This window comes from Myodes glareolus, chromosome 19 (assembly GCF_982192425.1).
Source record: "Myodes glareolus chromosome 19, mMyoGla1.1, whole genome shotgun sequence".
NCBI lineage: Eukaryota > Metazoa > Chordata > Mammalia > Rodentia > Cricetidae > Myodes > Myodes glareolus.
Window position 1 is genome coordinate 47,244,046 of NC_142044.1, and position 16,733 is coordinate 47,260,778.

General features: G+C 50.5%; 1 protein-coding gene across 2 annotated transcripts in view; it reads right to left on the reverse strand.

Annotated features, from left to right (window-relative positions):
• The window catches only part of Kiaa0930 (KIAA0930 ortholog), a 37,303-nt gene extending 36,034 nt beyond the window's left edge, over positions 1-1,269 (reverse strand). Inside the window, exon 1 of one of the 2 annotated variants that reach the window (XM_087899139.1) lies at positions 1,054-1,269. In XM_087899139.1, the coding sequence (XP_087755265.1) occupies positions 1,054-1,249 (196 nt within the window). In that variant the 5' untranslated portion in view covers positions 1,250-1,269. Of the gene's footprint in view, positions 1-182; positions 522-1,053 lie in introns of those variants that run through there. The other variant, XM_087899140.1, reaches the window with a different exon arrangement.
• Between the last annotated feature and the right edge of the window lie 15,464 nt (positions 1,270-16,733).

Sequence of the window (16,733 nt, forward strand, 5' to 3'; positions counted from 1 at the left end):
AGGAGACAGAGACGCAAAGACATAGGACTCGGGGTTCTGTTGTAACGAAATGAGACTGAGACTTGGGGTCCCAAGAGATAGAGCGCAGAGCCGTGGGAACGCACGGAGGACAGGCAGCACAGGGGACGCGCGGAGGTGGACACGCGCGGACATTGGCGCGCGCTCCCGGCACTGTCACTCACCCAGGCCGCAGACCTCGCGGCGCAGGTTGAGGCGACCGCGCTCCTCCGCTATGGCGCGCAGCATGTGCTGCAACGAGCGCTCCTCCGCTTCGGCGCCGTCCGCGGGCTCCCGGGAGGCGGCCGGCCCAGCCCGGAGCCCCGCGGGCGCGGACGCCGAGGCACAGGCCCGGCCCGGCGGCCGCGCGGAAGCCATGCCGGGCCCCGGCTCATCGCCCGCGCCGCGCCCGCGGGGGCCCCTGGCACGCCCCGCCGCCCGCGCCCCGCCGCCGCCCGCCGCGAGCACCAGTGAAGCCACAATCCGCTTTTGTGCGCGTCGCCGTCGCCACCGCCGCCGCCGCCGACCTCGGAGCACAGCCCAGCACTGCGAGGCTTCGCTCCGTCGCCGCCCGCGCGCGCCCCCGCCGCCTCCCAGGCCACGCCCCTGATACAGGCACGCCCCCTAGCCCGCCTCCGACGCGCCCCGTATTCTCAAAACCCCGCCCCAATCTCCGGCTAAGGCCGTGAGTTGTCCCTGGTCCTGCCCCCTCTCCTAGCCCCGCCTACTTCCTTGCGGCCAGCTTCAGCCAACTTCGAACGCCCACCGCGGCCTCGCTACAACATGTCGCGTCATGTCAACTCCACACTATTCTCATATCTTTCTTGGCCTCCAGACCTTCCCAGCTGCCCGTGTTCCCTCACCCTGAACCCACTTTCTCCCGGCCCCACCCCACCTCCGACCTCCCTCCAGTAGAGTCACGCCTCTGAGCCTACCCCTCTACACCGCACTGATTTTGCGCTTTGTCACCGCCCTGTGCATTCCCTCCGGTCTCCACAACACCAGCTTTGCTTATTTCTTTCCGAACCTTCCACCGAGGTTCTGCTAGAAACTTGCCTCCCAGAACACAGCGAGAAGTAGCCACCTCCAAAAGGTGGTCGGTCTCCTGGGGGCCACGGTGCAGGTTGGGAAGCCTCAGTTTCCTCGGCAGTACACTGGGGAGGAGGGGGAGCTGGGGAGTTGTTCCCTGTCTTCTTAGCTCCTGTGCTGAGAAGGTATGTGGAGGCCAGAGGTGGATGAGGTCAGCTGACATGTGATTCTGATGAAGGCCAACGTCCAGCTGGACATCCATCCCTAAGCTGAGGGAGGAGGATCCAGGGAAGCAGCCGCCAGAGGCTGTCTTCTGACCTCACCCTGTGGTCCTTTCTCAGTACTGGCGTAAGTGGCCATGTGCTGTGTCCCCAGTGTCAGCTCCTGCAGTCATACAAAGCATTAAGCTCTGCCCCTACTCTACGCCCCATCCGGAGTGCCCTTCTCCCCAATCTCCTATTGTTTTCTTCTTTCCTTTGGGTCCCAGGGTCCTCAAATACACTTACTGAAAACCCCACCTTGCCCAGTTCTCCTGTTGTTCTTCTCCACATAGATGCACGCTTACTCCTCCCGCCATCACATTGCCTAGCTGTAGGAGGCTTTGAGGCCTCACCAGGAACCAAATCACCCAGCACCATTACTTTCTTGAACTTGGCAGGCATCAGATGGTGAGAAAGCAGCATGCACCTGTTGTTTAAGCCGTGGTATTTTACCGCGGCGACACTATGTGTTCTGCAAGCCTGTCTTCTGACAGCTGTATTCCCAGTTCCCTATTAACTCAGGCTACGCCGCGAAGGAGAACGGAGGAGAGAGGCCTGCCAAGGAAGAATGCCTTGGGAGGTATGGCAGTCAAGTGGGTTGGGGCTGGACCATGAGGTGTGGAGACCACTCCAGAGTAGGAAATGGGGAGTTATAACCCACTGTTCAGTCCTCGCCTGGAGATTTGTGTCATTGTCCCCTGACATCCTCAGGGCAGGGCCTGAGTCCGACTCTTTCTAAGGTCCTAGAATGACACGCAGGAGGGACTAGGTAGAAAGGTGTGCATCGAGGAAATTAATGGCCTTTCTCTTCTCTCCCCTGGGCCTGTGACCCCCATCTGCTAATGAGGACACAGCGTGAAGGTTGAGGTGACCAACTATGAGTCTGGAGAGCTAAGATTTGGCTGTTGAGAGTGAAGGGAAGGATATGGCCATCAGCCAGTGTGTGTGAGGTCTCAATAGCTGGCAATGCTACACTTATTTACTTCCACGGAAGCCATGTCACCGTCTTCGCACCCCCACTGCCAGGCCAGGCTCTTGCCTGAAATCCTTGCTGCTTCAACACCATAATCACCTTCAAGGCTCACCTTCCCTGGGAAGCCTTCTGGGGAGTTTGGCCAAAGCACTGTGTCCTTAGCCACTTTGCAATCCCTCTTCCTTGACCCCGCACAGTTGCCTCCAAAGGGCCAACATCAAATCAATTCATTCCAATTTCCCTGGCGTCCATTCCAGGACAGGTGCCAGAATGCATTTGTTGAATAAATACATGAACATTACTTGGGTTTTCTCATCAGTAATATTCGTTGTCCACGTGGGGACTCCTCTGAGCAGCAGGTATAGGATATCTCGCACTGGATGTGGGCCAGTGAGATAACTCTGTGGGTTCATGTGCCTGTCACCAAGCTGACCGTCTCAGTGAGTTCGATGTGCGGGACCCACATGATGGGTGGAGAGAACCAGCTCTGACTAGTTTTCTTCTGACCTCCACATGTGTGTTGTGGTGTACATACCCACACACGCGAATATATACAAAACAAAAGGAATGGGTGGACTATCAGCCTGGGTCAGTAAGACTTAAAGAAACCTGACCGTCAGAAAGACTTAATGATAAATTCCTTGTTAGTCCAATGGGGCTCAGCTGGACTCCTAACCTATATGATATGATATATATCATAATATGATATATAACATAATATAATACTCCTAACTATAATAGTCTAGAACCATAAAATAGTAAATGTGTCTTGGATGTGTTCAATACTAATTTGTTGGGGGCAGAAAAGCAATAAAAATTAAGTTATAAATAACCTGATTTATTTATAAATAATCTGACCAGTCTGTTGTTTTTCTTTAGTTCTGCTCTCCACTTATGGAACACACTGAAGGGACTCCTCCTGCCCTCAACTATGGCTCTTCATTCCATGAAGTTTCTAACTCACTGGAAGAGTGAAGCCAAGGTTAGCACAACTGGAAATCAACCACCAGTCACTATCTTTAATGGGTCAGTTGCTTCATTTTTCATGTTATTGCCGAGATACTGAGATGACATCTGTGCTTCCATTTTTAGCACTACCTGTTTGGGGATAATCTTACTCTAAGATCCTTTGGACTCCTTTCCTCATGTTTTGAGTGACAGGGGCAGGGGGAGGCAGGGGGCGGGCCAGCAACCTGTCAGAGAAGACCCTGGTTCAACTGAGATTTCTATGCCACCAGCTCTCTCCATCAGCCTTGTCTACAGTCTGTACAATGAGGTGAGAGACTGAATCATCCCCATTGCCCTGACCTTACCATCCTGTGGGTCTATGATTGGGTCTCCAAGGGGGGAAAAAACAGCAATCAGTCAATGTTCAGAGTAGGCAGATTATAACCAACCCACCAAGGAACAAGTTCAAGTGTTCTTCTGTTCTCCCCTGTAAATCTGCTAAAGGAAGATTTTCGTTTGCTTGGTGGTAGTGCATACTTCCAGCTTCCTGGCCACACGTTCTCATGACCCAGGATTCTCCCACTTGCTCAGGACCTGTTCCTTGGCTTTGAACTCCTGATCCTCCTGCCTCTGTCTCCCAGCGCTGAGATCTCAGGTGTACACCACCACTAGACAGGGCTCCCCAGCCTCTGTTTCATAATGGAAACTTAAATGCAGCCATCCCCAGGTCTAGACTGCAAGGGCCCCTGTGATAGAACATCATTTTAACTAGGCAATGTCTTAAATTTGGTTATACTGCAGAATATTACTTTAACTGTGTAAAAGTGAGTTACTTTTGCTTACGCTGCATTTGTTTAATGATGTAAAGATGTGTGTTTAGATATGTAAAGATGTGCTGCATCTGCTTCACCCTGCCTGCTAAGGCATCTGATTGGTCTGATAAAAAGCTGAATGGCCAGTAGCTCGGCAGAGAAAGGATCGGCAGGGTTAGCAGGCAAAGAGAATAAATGGGAGAAGAAATATAGGGTCGGAAAGAAGAAGGAAGAAATAAGAGAGGAGAGAATGAGGGGGATGCCACCATAGAGAGAAGCAGTGAAAATAAGAAGGGTAATTATGCAGAAGTGAGAAAGGTCAGAAGCCCTGAGGCAAAAGGTAGATACAGAGAAACAGGTTAAGTTAAAAGAGCTAGCTAGAAATGAGCCTAAGCTAGGCCGAGCATTCAAAACTAAAAAGTCTCTGGGTCGTGATTAGGGAGCTGGTTGGTGGCCCAAATGAAACAGTCCGGTACAGGCCCCTCCCTTTGTCACTGCTGCAAACAAAACAGCCACCTGTACAGTTTCTTTTGACTCCCTTCTCTCTTCTGCTCCTTTTCTAAGGTCATGAGACAAAGAATAGTCTGTGTGGTGTGTGTGGTGTTTATATGCATGTATGTGCATGCTCGTGTGTGTGCACTCATGTGTGTATGTATAACTATGTAGTAGACAGTGTATGTATGTGCATGCACATGTGTGTGCAACCATGTGTGTATGTATGACTATGTAGCAGACAGTGTTTGTTTGCATGTGTGTGCATGCTCGTATGTGTGTGCACTCATGTGTGTATGTATGACTATGTAGCAGATGGAGGTTGATTTCAGGTATCTTATTGCTCTCCATCTTATTTTTTGAAAAATAGGTGAACCCTAGAGCTCACTAATTATGCTAAACCATCTGGCCAGCCAGTCCCAGGGACATCTGCTCAGTGCTAGAATCGAAGGCATGGGCCACTGTGTCCAGTTTTAAAAAGATATGGATTGTTATTATTTTATATATACTTTTTGTCTGCAAGTATGTCTGTGCACCACATGTGTGCCTGATGCATGTGGAGGACCAGAAGAAGTTGTTGGAGCCATGGGAATTGAAGTTACAATGATGAACTGTCATGTGGATGCTGAAAATTGAACCTGGGTTCTCTGGAAGAGCAACCAGGACTCTTAACCACTGAGCCATCTCTCCAGCCCCTAAGTTTAGCTTTTTATGTGTGTGCTGGGATCTGAACTCAGCTCCTCATGCTTGTGTGGCAAGCATTTTGCTGAGCTATCTCCCCAGCCTCCAAAGAATATCATCCAGTGTTATCTAGATTTCTCTCGTTGGCACTCTATTCTTTTAATAGCTCCTACTGAAACTGCCCTGGAGGGGACAAGCTTACAATTATAATTAGATACCCATGACTTGGTAAGAAGGAAGGATTCACAGATTTTAAAAGCAACACCTTATAGACTTGAGATCAGGGAGATTTGGGATAACATTATTTTTGTACTAAGCATTTGAGCCCAGGGGCTAAAACATGCTGACAATTGCTCTTCCACTGAGCTAATTTTCCTTAGCCATTTTGGATATTTTATTTTAAAACTGGATCTTGCTAAGTACCCTAAATGAGCATGGAATGTTCTTGCCTACTCTAGGATTACAGACATGGGCAGACACACATAAATAAAATGTTTTTGTTTGTTTGGTTGGTTTTTGCTTTTTTTGGGTTTATCGAGACAGGGCTTGTCTTCTCTGTGTAACAGCCCAAGTTGTTGCTGTCCTGGAACTCACTATGTAGACCAGGCTGGCCTCAAACTCACAGAGATCCACCTGCCTCCATCTCCCAAGTGCTGGGGTTAAAGGTGTGCACTACCACCCTCAGCTAGAGGGACGTTTTCAAAGCCTAAATCTGCATCCTTCCTATTCTGAAGGTGGGACCAGATACCCTGGGGCCCCCTGCCTCTCCCTACTGTTATTTTGGCGTCTGTACTTGCTTCCATCCTTCCAGCCATGAACTCTTAGTGTTATTTCCTCTGTCTGGAAAGTTCCTTCCCATCAACTTCAGACATCATTTTTTTCCAGGGAAGTGTTGAGAATCTGTGACCCAGTTCCAGGTCTGATTTTCCTTGATCCCTAAAAGCCTATTCCTGCCCAGAAGCCCTGTGTCCTTCCAAGCCGCTCCATCGTTATATTGGAGAAAGAAGTGAACGAGTGGGAGAGGGAGGGGCAGGGGCCGGTAGTTCTTGGGTGTGATGCTGGACCCTTGAGGAAGAACACAGCTGTTTGCCTGACACACAGTAGGCTCTCTATAAATAACGGCGAATCAATCCCAGACCAGTTATGTTTTAAGAGGTTATTTATTTTGGGGGGTAAAACTTACATACACCATAAACCGTCAGGAAGGGAGCCTAGTCGCTGAAGCAGGAGCCGGGAGCAGGAGCCTGGACCAAGCACCGGAACCAAGAGGGCCGAGCCGAGCTCTGTGGCTCTTTTTAAAAGAGAAATATACCACGCCCCAGTGGGCTGGTATTTCAGCAGCTATTGGCTGACGGAGCAGAAGGCGCTCCCACAGCACCGTGGGCTCGTGCTTCAGTGACTATTGGCTGACGCAGCGGAAGATACTCCCACAGCATATAAATGCATGTGAATCCGTGAAAAGTAAGTGAACAGGAGGATTGTAGAGGGCATGGAGGTCCTTGTACCCAAAGATAAGCGCTAGGGAAACCAGGAATGGTAGATATGCAGGCTTGTCTCCTCAATGGAAGGGTTCTGTACCTGTTTTCCAATCAGTAGGCTAGGGATGGATGTTGATAGCCTGGTGCTCTGTGCTATCCATAGGGTCAGGCCACACTTGAATCCCCCAGACTGTTATGCTTATTTCAGACCCTTCCTCCCTAGACCTTTATCTTGAGTATTGTTTCTCAGTCAATAGATCCCATTCCTAGGGGAGATGTCAAACATGTCACATGTACTTTGTAGTTTGGTGACCGTGGTGGTTTGAACGAAAATGGCCTCCACCAAGGGAGCATCACTAGTGAGAGGTGTGGTCTTATTGGAGTAGGCGTGGCCTTGTTGGAGGAAGTGTGTCACTGTGGAGGTGGACTTTGAGGTCTCTTATATGTCATGCGCAGTGAGACGGTCTACTTCCTATTGCTTGTGTATCACTGTGTAGCAGGTACCTATCCAGCACCTTGTCTACCTACGCAACACCATGTCCTGCCATGATGATGGACTGAACTGAACTGTAAGCAAGCCACCACAATTAAATATTTTCTTTTTAAAGGTCATCTCTTACATGGTGTCTTTTCACAACAATAGAAACCCTGAGACAGTGACCTCTTGACCTAGGCCACAGCAGATCCTCCCCTAGGCCCTTAAGCTATAGAACCTATCCTTCTAGAAGAGGTCATGCATACTTTGCAAAGGATTTGATGGAGTCACACCTTCAGCTTTGTTGAAATAATTGTTACCAGGAAACATGCTTCCAAAATTGCCCTGTCCACAAATATACTTATAATAAACAGCTCGAGGTCAGACTTTAGAAGTTTGAAACAACGCCAGCTAATTACTTTGTGTTGAACCAGATTTCCTTCTTGTCTTATGCAAATTGTTACTCTGCTGACTGTGGTGTTTACAGGGACTCCCCTTCTCCCCCCCCCCAACTGGATGAGGCTAAAGCCACTGTCCCAAGGTTGTGAAAACCCCTGCTGACTGTAGGAGTGGCTGCTGTCAGCAGTGATACCTTGTTCTAGGGGGTATGAGCTCCCTGCTGCTGTGGACCACGGTTGGACCTGGCAGAACAGGAGTCAGAAAAGGCACTTTCTGTGTAAGAAGCTATAGTAGGCTTTAGCTAAAGCGACCTTAGCCTCCTCAACTTTCTCTGAGGAGTCCCCAGGTCACAGCTAGAGGGGCCAGGACCAGGGTTGCCGAGCCATGGTCAGGGGCAGTAGAGGAAGATGGCTGTAGATCAAGAACAGCAGAAAAATTAGGGACTTGGGTTCAAATCTTATCCCAACCCATCGTGCACAGTGACTGCCAGCCCCTTCCCTGCCACAGACCTCAGTTTCCCCATGAGTCAAGAAGGAAGTGCACGTTAATGGAGTGTTTCTTCCTTCGAGGTTCTGACAGCCAGGAGGAAGAGGGAAGTGTCCTCCCCAGTTCTGCCAATACCACACCCTCCCCCCAACTTGGAGCATGGCCCAGCCTCAGAGCCTCAGTGTCCTCCACTGCAAGCTGGGATGGAACTGGCTGCTCACATGGGACTCACATGGCCCTATGTAGACTCCATGGCAGGATGCCTGGCAGCCCCTGCATACCTAGACTCTGCTTGATCTCTGTATTCAGAAAAATAATGGTTTCATTGGGTCCTCCCCCACCCACAGCCTGCCTTCTCCTGGCAGGTCCTTGAAGGCTGGATATTGGTGAGACTGAGGAGAGTCGCCCCATCCCAACCTGCAACTGCAGACCGACCGGGACTTCACATGCTCCCGACTGTTCTTATCCTAAGAAAAAGAACACATGCTTATGGAGAGGCCAGAGGGCTGGGTGCTGAGTGAGACCAGGAAGTGGACAGAGCTCTGGGTGATTGGAGGCCCTGGTCCTTTGCGGCTTCCAGTTGTGTTGGTGGCCTCATTGTTCCTGAAGAACAGCTGAAGGTTGCTCTCTGGCCAGTACCAGGCATTTTCAAGGCCTGACCAGACTGGATCCATCTGCCAAGTTTACCCTGGGCTTGGGCAGCAGAGACGGGACCTGATTTCACAAGTTGGGTTCTGCCCATGTCAGTGACTCACCCACTGCTGTGAGGAGGAACCGGAAGCTAATTAAATTCAGGGTTTGAACCCAGCCCTCTTTCTCTTCCCCTCAAATGCAGTCAAACCTGAAGAGCCCTGAGTCCATGCAGGGGAAGGCTGACGTCCTCATGGAGGCTGCAGCCCTGTCTTTTCTGGAATCCCATGAGGAGGAGACCAAGCATTGGGAACCTCCCTTCTCAATTCTGCCGTCAAGACCAAAACCTTGTGCAGGACTGTCCTTTGGGCCCGCTGCCACCTTCAGGAGTTCTGGAGTGTCCAACCCCTCCCCTAACCATCTGTATTTCCTAATTCTTCCCTAATTGCACAGGACTTCAGGGACTTGGGGGAGTTAGGGGAGGGGCTAGAGGCTAAAGGTGGGAGGGGCTCCATTAATTCAGCTGTGGGAAAGTCATCGGTCCTGCTGTGCAGACTGTCATGTGCAGTCTTTCGCCAAGAAGCACCCACAGTCCTGCCAACAACCGTCACCTATGGGTTGTGAGTAAGCCCAATAAACTCACTGATGCTCCATAGTGAACTTTGGTGGAATCGTTGGGACCTGAGGAGGAGGGGTAGGTGCTGGTCACATCTCCTCAGACTGCTTTGATGATTTGAAAGGGTCCCAGGCCAGGAAGTGGCCATCCAGAGCCCTGTGCCTGCCAAGCTTCCCTCTCCAGCCCTGCCTCCATGCTGCCCCCTTCTGTCCACTTGTGGCAGCAGCCTGCACCACAGTCTGAAAACCCAGGTTGAATCCACCAGAGTGAAAGAACTTGAAGCCGCTCCTGTGCGGTCAGAGCCTGTCAACACATCTGAATCTTGGACCCAATCACTAGGGTACTCTCTGGGCAGGGTCTTCCTCACCGAGAAGGAGGTGGCAGCCTCAGGGTGCCGAGGCTGAGTAGGCACAGCCTCTGCGTGGGAGGACAGGTGAAGCCCATACCCCAAAGCCCAGGGTTCAACCCCAGGCATGGTGGTTCATGCCAGCCATCTGAGCTTCCGGAAGGCAGGGGCAAGAGAGATAATTCAGCTGTTAAGGGTTCTTGCTCTTCGATGGTGAAGACCAGAGTTTGGGTCCCACAACCACACGCCAATCTACCTCAAAGGAATAGGCAGAGATATATATGTGGAGGACATCAGGCACCCACTTCTGGCCTTCAAGCGAGCACACATATACAAATGCACACACACACACACGCACACACACGCATACACATATGCACACATGTATACACATACACACATGCATACACTAAACAGGAAATGTAGCATCGAGACTATAGAACTCCTACAGACAGAAAGTAGGGAGACAAGCCATCGTCGAACTGGAGTGCAGCTCAGCGGTAGAGCACATGCCGTGTGTGAGACTCTCGGTTCCATCCTCAGCACCACGAAAAAAGCAGTCTTTTAGTAGCAGATTAGAATGAACTGGGCCCCAAGGCGATAAACGAGAAGCTAGCTTGCGAGAAGAGACTCAGCATCCTTTAACCGGGAGGGAGCCGTGTCCATGACACATGGCTACACCCACTTCACAGCGTTCAGAAGTTAGACAGCGTGACAAGTGTGGGTGGGCGTGTCGTGAGATTTTGGGGACTGAGACAAAATACCCAAGAAAACCGTTTTAAAGGGGTAAAGGTTTGTTTGGGCTCCTGGTTTCCGAGGTGACGGCCCGGCACTCGCTGCTCTGTTGCTTTGGGTCTTAGGCAGAATGTCAGGTGGTGGGTGTGCGTGGCAGAGGCAGCTCACCTCACAGCAACCAGGATTCAAAGAGCAAACAGAAGGGGCTGGGGACGTTCCCTAGGGGAACACCCACAAGGACCTGCAGCCTTCAGCAAGGTCCTACCTACCTCCTAAGGTCACGTTTTTTTCTCGCAGCAGCTGGTCAAATACTGACCCCGCCAATGGATCCACCTATCAGAGCCCTTCCGGTCCAGGCACCCACCTCCCCATCTGTGGACACTGCCGCACTGGGAGCCAAGCCTTTAAAACACAACTATGATGTTTTGACGATTTCCAACCATAGTGGGGGAGCACAGGGTGGGACTGGGGTTCTCAGCACAGCAGCTGGGATGTAAGGGCCCTGAGCACCTGAAGAACAACTCAGGTGGTTTTGTTTTAAGTACTGTGTCTGTTGTTTTGTTTGTTTTTGAGATAGGGTCTCTCCATGTAGCCCTGGCTGGCCTGGAACTCACTTTGTAGACTAGCTTGGCCTCCCCAGTGCTAGGATTAAAGGGGTGCACCACCGAGCCTGGCTTATGTCTCAGGTTCTTAAAAAGTGAGACACATGTCTGACCCATTCTACTTGTAGGTGCACAGAGACAATTGACATGTGCACAGCAGTGTCACTAGTGACAGCTAAAGGAGACAGGCAAATGGGGCCAACCGACTGCAGCTTTGCCGCCTGACAGTGCTAGCCTGCTCAGGCATAAGAAGGGACAAGCCGTCAATACCATGTAACAAAATGAATGAGTCGCCAAACGATTTCGCTGAGTGTAAGAAGCCAGGCTCAGGCCGAAGGAGAGCTTGCTGTGTGGTTCTGTTTACGTGTAATTATGGAAAGGGCAACCTCAGTCTCACCTGTATCCACAGAAGCAGACCTGAAACTGCCGGGGTGGAGATGAGCTGGGAGGAAGGATGGGGAGAGGAAGAGGGATGAAAGTCCAGCGTTGTGGTTTATGCCTGTATCCCCAGCACTCAGACTCTGAGGCAGGAGGATGGCCGTGAGTTTGAGGCCAGTTAGCAGATAACTCACACACACACACACACACACACACGAGTTGTGAGCCACCTGGCATGGGTGCTGGAAACCAAACTCAGGTCTTCTGCAAGAGCAGCCTATGCTCTTAACCACCGAACCATCCCTGCCAGACTTCAGCTTACTCTTAAAACAGTGCTTTTGATTTTTCCCTAGGGAGAGAAGACTGGCTCGCAACGCTATTTCCAGCAGTATAGAGGTCAGTGGCTGAGAAAAGGTCCACCCGGTTCTTTGGAACCCAGGTTCCTGATGGCATCTGTTTCTCAGCTCCACAGTGGTGCCCTGGTTGCAGAGCGAGCAGACGAGATGGAAGAGACAGAGGACTTTGTGCTGGGCTCTGAACTTAGATTCTTATGCTTGCAACAAGGAAGCATTTTGCCCATGAGTCACTTCTCCAGCCCCAAATTAAAATGTCTCTAAGGTTGAGTTGATATAAGGACAACTGGGTCAAAGTCATATGTTCAGGGGTCAGGGAGATAGTTTAGCTGGTAACGGCACTTATCAAACAAACTCTGAGTTCAACCCTGAAACCCACATGAAGGTGGAAAAGGAGAACAGACTCTGCAAACTTGTCTTCTGACTTCTATATGTGTATGGTGATGTGGACATGCATGTGTACACACTCACAATTTAAAAACCTTTTAATTATATGTTAAACCGGTGCCGTGGCACAAGCCTTTACTTCTAGAACTTCTGAAGTGGAGGCAGTTATTGTAAGGTCATTTTTGACTACAAGGCCAGCCTCAGCTACGTAAGACCTTGTCTTAAAAAAAAAAAACAAACAAACTAGAAAACACCTGGGCATGGTGGTGCACCCCTTTAATCCTAGCTCTTTGTGTGTAGAAGCAATGAATCTCTGCGTTTGAGGCTAACCTGGTCTATCTAGTGAGTTCAAGGATAGTCAAGTCCATTATGTAATAAGGACCCTGTCTCAAAACAAAACAAAACAAAACAAAGCAAAAAACAAACCAGAAAACAAAGAATATGCTTGTGATAGTGGGTGTAAATTGTCAGCACAATAGAATCTAGAATGAGCTGGAAGTTGAGCCTCTTGGCATGGCTTTGGGGCATCCATCTCGTGTTAACTGATGTAGGAAAGCCCATTTTAATTGTGGGTTGTCGCATTCTCTGGGCAAGGGATTCTGGGACATATAAAATGGAGACAGCGAGCGGAGCACTAGCATGCATGTGTTCATTCCTGTCTCTGACTGTGGGTGTGGAAGCTCCCACTGCCTTGATTTCCCCATCGTGACGCACTCGTCCCTTGAGCTGTGAGCCCAAATAAACCCTTCCTTAAGTTACGTTTGTCCGGGCATTTTAGCATAGCAGCAAGAAGGAAACTTAAGACAATGATAATTTTTCTATCGCAAAGCTTTCTTTTCCTAGTTCTGATAGAACTTGGACGGACCACCCTGGTGCACACGGTCACCCCTCCGTGGATGCAGAGCCCACGAGCGCCGCCAGAGGGCGCTTGACACCTGCGCTGGGTGCGGGGGACGCAGGGACACGCCGGTCAGGGAATTCCTGCCCAAGGGCCTGCAGTTCCTAGCAAGCCTCCCGCACCCTGCACCCTGCTCTTCTCACCCCACCATAGCACAAGCAATTCCCTCTGCCAGGAACATTGACTTTCCTTGAGGCATCCTGCCTCCAGGAAGTCTTCCAGGTCTGGGGTTGGGGCCTCATTGTTGCACTGGCTGGCATTCAGTGCTATCTTCTTGGGAACAGTGGTCAAAGAGTCACAGGCTGGAAATAAGATTGCGTCACTCACCAGCCTGGAATGGTCCTCAGGGGATTACCTCTGAGAGCCGGAGTGTTTTACAGCACTCTGATCCCCCTTGGTGGAGCCTTGCCTGTCAACCTTCACCTCGTCATGTGCCTACCCCAGGCTGCCTTGACCCGTCCCAGTAAAGGAGCCCTCCGGGCCTGCTCTAGCAGGACCTTGGTGTCAATCCTTGGCCTTGCTTATATTGTTTTTCAGAGGGCCCTTCCTCCTACAGTGGCTCTGCCTGCTGGGATGGAAGGTTCACTTGAGAAACAGGTCCTGTATGTGTGAGCTCAGAGGTGCCTGAAAAGGAACACCAGCACACTAGGTGGCTTTCTGTGGTCTCTGGAAGAGCCTCTCTCTCAAGGTTGGGTTTGAATGTGCTCTAGTTCTCAGCCATAGGTCAGTGGTGGGCTTCTGCTCACACATGCGCCACAGTGAGGCTCAAGTCAAGACAAGAGTGAGATTGGATTCACATTCCAGCTTCAGTTCTCCACGACTGTGTGATGGAGGCAAATGGTAAAAACCTAGCTGGGCCAGGATTCCCAGGGTTTGTGGCCCAGGTAAAGGTTAGATGTAGGCCCAAACCTTTCCCTTGGACCTACAAGCCTTCACCACATGCCCAGGGAGATGGGAGAGGGAGGACAAAGTTGGCATGGACTTTAGACGGCCAAGGACTCTGAGAACTATGGGTAGTAATAACCTAGGTTGTCTTGCCTGTTCCTAGACACACGGGGGTACAGAGAGGGTCTGTCCTCTTATCCTAGAGAGGACCCTGTCCAGGAGTCAGAGTTCAGTTCCTTTCCCTAGGACATAGGTGAGCCAAATGACCATTGGTGACATGATGACCAGATGAACAGGCACAGGGCTGGGCCTCGGGCTTGGCTTCCCACAGTCTTGGATCTAGACTGTGGCCCCTCTGCCCTGAGCCGTAGCTGGTTCTCCCAGACTGCCCCATTCTCTGCCCAAATTTTGAAAGGATTTGTCATTATTTTTACCCACGTACACACACGCATGCATGCATTCACGCATGCGTGAGTATGTGCCCTTAGCACAGGTTCCTATGGAGGCATCAGATTCCGTTGGAGCTGGAGTCACTGGCCGTTGTGAGCCACCAGACTAGGGTACTGGGAACCAAACTTGGATCCTCTGCAAGAGCAGCACGCTGTCTTAACCTGAGTCATCGTTCCAGCTCCCAAATTCTGACAGTGTGAGTGACCCCAAATTCATGAGTTGAAACCTCACCCCAGTGTGACTGTTATTGGGGATGGGACCCCTGGGGAAATCACTAAGGTTAGAGGAGGTCAAAGGGCTGGTGCTCTGATCAGTGCCCCTGTGTGGTAGAGATGAGTAGGAACCTTTTGTTTTGAATGTCCCCTCCTGTCCCAAGCGTGCCACATGTGGATAGGATAAGGAGGTGAGTGGCACTCGCTTAGAATTCCAGCTGCTGGGAGAGCAGAAGAAGCAGCGTGGAAGCTTCAGGGCCAGCCTGGGCCACTTAGTGAGACCCTGTCTTAGAATAAAAAGTAAGAGGGCTGGGGATGAAGCTGGGTGGTAGATCGCTTGCCTAGAAAGTGTGCAATCCAGGGTCCCTGCCCCAGCAGCAGGATTGCGTGGAGTTGGAGTCTACTCTGGGCTACTTAGTGAATCCCACGCCAGTTTGGGCTACTACACACACACAGAGACACACCCACACCACAACCAAAAAAAGTAGAACTGGGTGTGGTGGAACATGCCTTCAACACGCAGGAGGCAGAGTCAGGTGACCTCTGAATTCAGGTCCAGCCTGGTCTACATATTGAGTTTAGGGTCAAGACTACACAGTGAGACCCTGTCTATTTAAAAAAAAAAAAGGAGAAGAAGGAGGACGAGGGGGAGGAGGAGGAGGAAGAAGAGGAGGAGGAGGAAGAAGAAGAAGAAGAAGAAGAAGAAGAAGAAGAAGAAGAAGAAGAAAAAGAAGAAAGAAGAAGAAAGAAGAAAATGAAGAAGAAAGAAAGAAAAGAAAAAGAAAAAAGCAGAAAAAGCAAACTCTTACAGAGTTTTTATAGGGAAATTGAAAAGTTTAGAAATTAAGAAGAAAAAAGAGAAAAGGGTTCTTGTAGCCCAGCCCCCAGAGCTAAGAACTGCCATCTGCAGGTGTTTTATTTCTGAGTCAGTTCCTGCTGGCTGCTGTACCAGACCTTACACGGCTAGTGGTTTAAAATAACCCAACTTGATCCTCTCCCTCTGCAGGTCAGAAGGCGGTAGGTAGGGCTGCTTCCTTGAGGAGCTTCTGGGGGAAGATCCCTGTCTGAGGCATGTCTGTCTCTAGAGAGGGAGTTCCAGTGTACCTCCAAAGTCCTTTTCTATGCACCCTGGATTCTGGGGAGACGTGCGGCTCTGAGGGCTGGGGGTGCTTTTGTTCAGCTTTTCAGAAGTTTTCTTTTCTCTGGTTGCAGCTTGTTTTCCTTACGGTCTGGCTATGGTCCTGCTTGGCTTGAGACTTTTTTTCTTTTACCTAGCTCTGTGCCTCCAGTGGCCTCCAGGCTGGACCCCGAGCCTGCGTTCTTGTGGACTCAGCATCATTGCTGTCTCCTGGGAACTCTGCAAGCAAGGCCTCACCCTATCCCTACCCACCCTTCCCCATCACTAGGCATCCTCGACTCCATTCCATCACCCAGTCTCCCCCGAGTCCCGCACTTCCATCTCTTCCCTAGTTCCCCCTCAGCTCCCTTGCTCTCTCTTTCCTGGGTCCTTTTGTACTCACACTTCTTGGGAGGTTCTCTGAAGAGTTTCTAGTCTGGGGTGAGTGAGATGGCTCAACAGGTAAAGGTGTCTGCTGTCAAGCCGGATGACCTGAGTTCAATCCCTGGGGCCCATAGGTGAGGGGCAAGAACTGCGTCTCAGAGGTTGTCACCTCACTGTCACACTTGGGCTGTGGTGTGTGTGCACCTACGCACACACACACACACACACACACACACATACTCACAATTAGTAGAGTAGTTAAAAAGCATGGAGAATAGAGTTCTGGGCTGCCCTACTTCTTCTGCTTTGCCTTCCATCCTGGACCCTCCATTCAGCAGACTCCTGTTCTAGGTTCCACCTACGCAGGAATGCCATTCAATAGTCCCACTATTTTTTTTTTTGTTTTGATTTTGGTTTTTTCTTTTCTTTTTTCTTTTTTTCTTTTTTTTTTTTTTTTAGATAAGGTTTCTCTGTGCAACAGCCGTGGCTGTCCTGGAACTCGATTTGTGGACCAGCCTGTCCTTGAACTCACAGAGATCCGCCTGCCTCTGCCTCCCAAGTGCTGGTTTTAAAGGTGGCCATCACTGCCCAGCTAACAGTCCTAACGTTTTGTGGTCATCCCAAGCAGTTTGGTGCCAGGACATGAGGCCTGAAGTGGATCCAGATGCCACCAGTATCTCAGAGCTAACCTGCATGACTGGTCACTCTCT